We start from the raw sequence: 7500 nt of genomic DNA on the forward strand, positions 1-7500 counted from the left end.
GAGTGTGTGTGTCGTCTCACCAGGCTATGTCCGTTGATGACGAGAGCGAACTCTCCAGATATGGAGTCTAGCGTGGTTGAGGAGGGGGGTCGAGGGGCGGGAGGGCCAGGGGGAGGGGGACACTGCTGCTGTTTGTCCCCCACGGAGGGCCACTCTCTCCCATCTCCTCCCCCGTCTCCTCCAAACCCATTCCCCAGAGAACAGGCCTCGCCCCATCCCTCCATCCCCTCCTCCTTTTCTCCCTCTCTCGTACGGGCAAACTCTATCATCCTCTCCCTCGCTCTCCTGAAGAGAAAGAGAATGAGGGAGGAGAAATGACAGGACAAAGAGATGAGGGTGAATAGTTGATTAACACACTGAACAGAGAGAGACAGAGAGAGAGAGACAGAGAGACAGAAAGAGAGAGACAGTAAGAGAGAGACAGAAAGAGAGAGACAGAAAGAGAGAGAGACAGAGAGAAACTAAAAGAGAGAGACAGAAAGACAGAGACAGAGAGACAGAAAGCGAGAGACAGAAAGAGAGAGACAGAAAGCGAGAGAGACAGAAAGACAGAGACAGAAAGCGAGAGACAGAAAGAGACAGAAAGAGAGAGACAGAAAGCGAGAGACAGAAAGAGAACGACAGAAAGAGAACGACAGAAAGCGAGAGACAGAAAGCGAGAGACAGAAAGCGAGAGACAGAAAGCGAGAGACAGAAAGCGAGAGACAGAAAGAGAGAGACAGAAAGCGAGAGACAGAAAGCGAGAGAGACAGAAAGCGAGAGATACAGAAAGACAGAGACAGAAAGCGAGAGACAGAAAGAGAGAGACAGAAAGAGAGAGACAGAAAGCGAGAGACAGAAAGCGAGAGACAGAAAGAGAGCGACAGAAGGCGAGAGAGACAGAAAGAGAGAGACAGAAAGAGAGAGACAGAAAGAGAGCGACAGAAAGCGAGAGACAGAAAGAGAGAGACAGAAAGCGAGAGACAGAAAGAGAGAGACAGAAAGAGAGAGACAGAAAGACAGAGACAGAAAGAGACAGACAGAAAGACAGAGACAGAAAGAGACAGACAGAAAGACAGAGACAGAAAGAGACAGACAGAAAGCGAGAGACAGAAAGAGAGAGACAGAAAGCGAGAGACAGAAAGCGAGAGACAGAAAGAGAGAGAGACAGAAAGCGAGAGACAGAAAGAGAGAGACAGAAAGAGAGAGACAGAAAGCGAGAGACAGAAAGCGAGAGACAGAAAGAGAGCGACAGAAAGCGAGAGAGACAGAAAGAGAGAGACAGAAAGAGAGAGACAGAAAGAGAGCGACAGAAAGCGAGAGACAGAAAGAGAGAGACAGAAAGCGAGAGACAGAAAGAGAGAGACAGAAAGACAGAGACAGAAAGAGAAAGACAGAAAGACAGAGACAGAAAGAGACAGACAGAAAGCGAGAGACAGAAAGAGAGAGACAGAAAGCGAGAGACAGAAAGCGAGAGACAGAAAGAGAGAGAGACAGAAAGCGAGAGACAGAAAGAGAGAGAGACAGAAAGAGAGAGAGACAGAAAGCGAGAGACAGAAAGAGAGAGAGACAGAAAGCGAGAGAGACAGAAAGCGAGAGACAGAAAGAGAGAGAGACAGAAAAAGAGAGACAGAAAGAGAGAGAGACAGAAAGCGAGAGACAGAAAGAGAGAGACAGAAAGCGAGAGAGACAGAAAGACAGAGACAGAAAGAGAGAGACAGAAAGAGAGCGACAGAAAGCGAGAGACAGAAAGCGAGAGACAGAAATAGAGAGACAGAAAGCGAGAGACAGAAAGAGAGAGACAGAAAGAGACAGACAGAAAGCGAGAGACAGAAAGAGAGAGACAGAAAGTGAGAGACAGAAAGCGAGAGACAGAAAGCGAGAGAGACAGAAAGCGAGAGATACAGAAAGACAGAGACAGAAAGCGAGAGACAGAAAGCGAGAGACAGAAAGAGAGAGACAGAAAGCGAGAGACAGAAAGAGAGAGACTGAAAGCGAGAGACAGAAAGAGAGAGACAGAAAGCGAGAGACAGAAAGCGAGAGACAGAAAGAGAGAGACAGAAAGCGAGAGACAGAAAGAGAGAGACAGAAAGAGAGAGACAGAAAGCGAGAGACAGAAATCGAGAGACAGAAAGAGAGAGACAGAAAGCGAGAGACAGAAAGAGAGAGACAGAAAGCGAGAGATACAGAAAGACAGAGACAGAAAGCGAGAGACAGAAAGAGAGAGACAGAAAGAGAGAGAGACAGAAAGCGAGAGACAGAAAGAGAGAGACAGAAAGCAAGAGACAGAAAGCGAGAGACAGAAAGAGAGAGAGACAGAAAGCGAGAGACAGAAAGAGAGAGACAGAAAGCGAGAGACAGAAAGCGAGAGACAGAAAGCGAGAGACAGAAAGTGAGAGACAGAAAGAGAGAGACAGAAAGAGAGAGAGACAGAAAGCGAGAGACAGAAAGAGAGAGAGACAGAAAGCGAGAGAGACAGAAAGACAGAGACAGAAAAAGAGAGACAGAAAGAGAGAGAGACAGAAAGCGAGAGACAGAAAGAGAGAGACAGAAAGCGAGAGAGACAGAAAGACAGAGACAGAAAGAGAGAGACAGAAAGAGAGCGACAGAAAGCGAGAGACAGAAAGCGAGAGACAGAAATAGAGAGACAGAAAGCGAGAGACAGAAAGAGAGAGACAGAAAGAGACAGACAGAAAGAGAGAGACAGAAAGCGAGAGACAGAAAGCGAGAGACAGAAAGAGAGAGAGACAGAAAGCGAGAGATACAGAAAGACAGAGACAGAAAGCGAGAGACAGAAAGCGAGAGACAGAAAGAGAGAGACAGAAAGCGAGAGACAGAAAGAGAGCGACAGAAAGCGAGAGACAGAAAGCGAGAGACAGAAATAGAGAGACAGAAAGCGAGAGACAGAAAGAGAGAGACAGAAAGCGAGAGACAGAAAGAGAGAGACAGAAAGAGAGAGACAGAAAGCGAGAGACAGAAATCGAGAGACAGAAAGCGAGAGACAGAAAGAGAGAGACAGAAAGAGAGAGACAGAAAGAGAGAGACAGAAAGAGAGAGACAGAAAGAGAGAGACAGAAAGAGAGACAGAAAGCGAGAGACAGAAAGAGAGAGAGACAGAAAGACAGAGACAGAAAGAGAGAGAGACAGAAAGACAGAGACAGAAAGAGAGAGACAGAAAGAGAGAGACAGAAAGAGAGTCAGAAAGCGAGAGACAGAAAGAGAGAGACAGAAAGCGAGAGACAGAAAGAGAGAGACAGAAAGAGAGAGACAGAAAGAGAGAGACAGAAAGAGAGAGACAGAAAGAGAGAGACAGAAAGAGAGAGACAGAAAGCGAGAGACAGAAAGAGAGAGACAGAAAGAGAGAGACAGAAAGCGAGAGACAGAAAGAGAGAGACAGAAAGCGAGAGACAGAAAGAGAGACAGAAAGCGAGAGACAGAAAGAGAGAGAGACAGAAAGCGAGAGACAGAAAGAGAGAGACAGAAAGAGAGAGACAGAAAGCGAGAGACAGAAAGCGAGAGACAGAAAGAGAGCGACAGAAAGCGAGAGACAGAAAGAGAGAGAGACAGAAAGCCAGAGACAGAAAAAGAGAGACAGAAAGAGAGAGAGACAGAAAGCGAGAGACAGAAAGAGAGAGACAGAAAGCGAGAGAGACAGAAAGAGAGAGACAGAAAGCGAGAGAGACAGAAAGAGAGAGACAGAAAGAGAGCGACAGAAAGCGAGAGACAGAAAGCGAGAGAGACAGAAAGAGAGAGACAGAAAGCGAGAGACAGAAAGCGAGAGACAGAAAGAGAGAGACAGAAAGCGAGAGACAGAAAGCGAGAGACAGAAAGAGAGAGACAGAAAGAGAGAGACAGAAAGAGAGACAGAAAGCGAGAGACAGAAAGCGAGAGACAGAAAGAGAGAGACAGAAAGAGAGAGACAGAAAGCGAGAGACAGAAAGAGAGAGACAGAAAGCAAGAGACAGAAAGAGAGAGACAGAAAGAGAGAGAGACAGAAAGCGAGAGACAGAAAGAGAGAGACAGAAAGAGAGAGAGACAGAAAGCGAGAGACAGAAAGAGAGAGACAGAAAGAGAGAGACAGAAAGCGAGAGACAGAAAGCGAGAGACAGAAAGAGAGCGCCAGAAAGCGAGAGACAGAAAGAGAGAGAGACAGAAAGCGAGAGAGACAGAAAGACAGAGACAGAAAAAGAGAGACAGAAAGAGAGAGAGACAGAAAGCGAGAGACAGAAAGAGAGAGACAGAAAGCGAGAGAGACAGAAAGCGAGAGAGACAGAAAGAGAGAGAGACAGAAAGAGAGAGACAGAAAGAGAGCGACAGAAAGCGAGAGACAGAAAGCGAGAGACAGAAATAGAGAGACAGAAAGCGAGAGACAGAAAGCGAGAGACAGAAAGCGAGAGACAGAAAGCGAGAGACAGAAAGCGAGAGACAGAAAGCGAGAGACAGAAAGCGAGAGACAGAAAGAGAGAGACAGAGCGAGAGACAAGCGAGAGACAGAAAGCGAGAGAGACAGAAAGCGAGAGATACAGAAAGACAGAGACAGAAAGCGAGAGACAGAAAGAGAGACAGAAAGCGAGAGACAGAAAAGAGAGACAGACAGACAGAAAGAGAGAACAGAAAGCGAGAGACAGAAAGAGCGACAGAAAGCGAGAGACAGAAAGCGAGAGACAGAAAGCGAGAGACAAGCGAGAGACAGAAAGCGAGAGACAGAAAGCGAGAGACAGAAAGAGAGACAGAAAGAGAGAGACAGAAAGAGAGAGACAGAAAGAGAGAGACAGAAAGAGAGAGACAGAAAGCGAGAGACAGAAAGAGAGAGACAGAAAGCGAGAGACAGAAAGCGAGAGACAGAAAGCGAGAGACAGAAAGAGAGACAGAAAGAGAGAGACAGAAAGCGAGAGACAGAAAGAGAGAGACAGAAAGCGAGAGACAGAAAGAGAGAGACAGAAAGCGAGAGACAGAAAGAGAGAGACAGAAAGCGAGAGAGACAGAAATAGAGAGACAGAAAGCGAGAGACAGAAAGCGAGAGACAGAAAGAGACAGACAGACAGCGAAGAGAGACAGAAAGAGAGAGACAGAAAGCGAGAGACAGAAAGCGAGGGACAGAAAGAGAGACAGAAAGCGAGAGACAGAAAGAGAGAGACAGAAAGCGAGAGACAGAAAGAGAGAGACAGAAAGCGAGAGACACAAAGCGAGAGACAGAAAGCGAGAGACAGAAAGAGAGAGACAGAAAGCGAGAGACAGAAAGAGAGAGACAGAAAGAGAGACAGAAAGAGAGAGACAGAAAGCGAGAGACAGAAAGAGAGAGACAGAAAGAGAGAGACAGAAAGAGAGAGACAGAAAGCAAGAGAGAGACAGAAAGAGAGAGACAGAAAGAGAGCGACAGAAAGCGAGAGACAGAAAGCGAGAGAGACAGAAATAGAGAGACAGAAAGCGAGAGACAGAAAGCGAGAGACAGAAAGAGACAAACAGAAAGCGAGAGACAGAAAGAGAGAGATAGAAAGCGAGAGACAGAAAGCGAGAGACAGAAAGCGAGAGAGACAGAAAGCGAGAGATACATTAGATAGATAGATAGATAGAGATATATTAGATAGAGAAAGACAGTGACAGAAAGCTAGAGACAGAAAGAGAGAGACAGAAAGCGAGAGACAGAAAGAGAGAGACAGAAAGCGAGAGACAGAAAGCGAGAGAGACAGAAAGAGAGAGACAGAAAGAGAGAGAGACAGAAAGAGAGAGAGACAGAAAGAGAGAGAGACAGAAAGAGAGAGAGACAGAAAGAGAGACAGAAAGAGAGAGACAGAAAGAGAGAGAGAAAAACAAGTGAGGGAAAGGAAGGGTTTAGTTTATCATAGTTTTAAATAGCCAGCTCTAGTTTGTGTATGTGTGTGTGTGTGTGTGTGTGTGTGTGTGTGTGTGTGTGTGTGTGTGTGTGTGTGTGTGTGTGTGTGTGTGTGTGTGTGTGTGTGTGTGTGTGTGTGTCTCACCCTGATAGATGATAGAGAGAGGAATAGAGATAGATGGATAGAGGGAGGAATAGAGAGATAGATGGATAGAGGGAAGAATAGAGATAGATGATAGAGGGAGGAATAGATATAGATGATAGAGGGAGGAATAGAGATAGATGGATAGAGGGAGGAATAGAGAGATAGATGGATAGAGGGAGGAATAGAGATAGATGATAGAGGGAGGAATAGAGATAGATAGATAGGGGGAGGAATAGAGATAGATGGATAGAGGGAGGAATAGAGAGATAGATGGATCGAGGGAGGAATAGAGATAGATGATAGAGGGAGGAATAGAGATAGATGGATAGAGGGAGGAATAGAGAGATAGATGGATCGAGGGAGGAATAGAGATAGATGGATAGAGGGAGGAATAGAGAGATAGATGGATCGAGGGAGGAATAGAGATAGATGATAGAGGGAGGAATAGAGAGATAGATGGATCGAGGGAGGAATAGAGATAGATGATAGAGGGAGGAATATAGATAGATGGATAGAGGGAGGAATAGAGATAGATGATAGAGGGAGGAATAGAGAGATAGATGGATCGAGGGAGGAATAGAGATAGATGATAGAGGGAGGAATATAGATAGATGGATAGAGGGAGGAATAGAGAGATAGATGGATCGAGGGAGGAATAGAGATAGATGGATAGAGGGAGGAATAGAGAGATAGATGGATAGAGGGAGGAATAGAGATAGATGGATAGAGGGAGGAATAGAGATAGATGATAGAGGGAGGAATATAGATAGATGGATAGAGGGAGGAATAGAGATAGATGGATAGAGGGAGGAATAGAGAGATATATGGATAGAGGGAGGAATAGAGAGATAGATGGATAGAGGGAGGAATAGAGATAGATGGATAGAGGGAGGAATAGAGAGATATATGGATAGAGGGAGGAATAGAGATATATGGATAGAGGGAGGAATAGAGAGATAGATGGATAGAGGGAGGAATAGAGATATATGGATAGAGGGAGGAATAGAGAGATAGATGGATAGAGGGAGGAATAGAGAGATATATGGATAGAGGGAGGAATAGAGATATATGGATAGAGGGAGGAATAGAGAGATAGATGGATAGAGGGAGGAATAGAGATAGATGGATAGAGGGAGGAATAGAGATATATGGATAGAGGGAGGAATAGAGAGATAGATGGATAGAGGGAGGAATAGAGAGATATATGGATAGAGGGAGGAATAGAGATAGATGGATAGAGGGAGGAATAGAGATATATGGATAGAGGGAGGAATAGAGAGATAGATGGATAGAGGGAGGAATAGAGATAGATGGATAGAGGGAGGAATAGAGATATATGGATAGAGGGAGGAATAGAGAGATAGATGGATAGAGGGAGGAATAGAGAGATAGATGGATAGAGGGAGGAATAGAGATAGATGGATAGAGGGAGGAATAGAGATAGATGGATAGAGGGAGGAATAGAGATAGATGGATAGAGGGAGGAATAGAGAGATAGATGGATAGAGGGAGGAATAGAGATAGATGGATAGAGGGAGGAATA

The 7500-nt window shown here is 45.5% G+C and overlaps 1 protein-coding gene across 1 annotated transcript in view; it reads right to left on the reverse strand.

The window, feature by feature from the left end:
- LOC118376976 (phospholipid-transporting ATPase ID-like) overlaps nt 1-7500 on the reverse strand; it is a 48886-nt gene that overhangs the window by 22941 nt on the left and 18445 nt on the right. Inside the window, exon 13 of the mRNA XM_052505610.1 lies at nt 21-285. Coding sequence (XP_052361570.1) covers nt 21-285 — 265 coding nt within the window. The remainder of the gene's footprint in view (nt 1-20; nt 286-7500) is intronic.

Source organism: Oncorhynchus keta, unplaced genomic scaffold (genome assembly GCF_023373465.1).
Source record: "Oncorhynchus keta strain PuntledgeMale-10-30-2019 unplaced genomic scaffold, Oket_V2 Un_contig_24380_pilon_pilon, whole genome shotgun sequence".
NCBI classification, from domain to species: domain Eukaryota; kingdom Metazoa; phylum Chordata; class Actinopteri; order Salmoniformes; family Salmonidae; genus Oncorhynchus; species Oncorhynchus keta.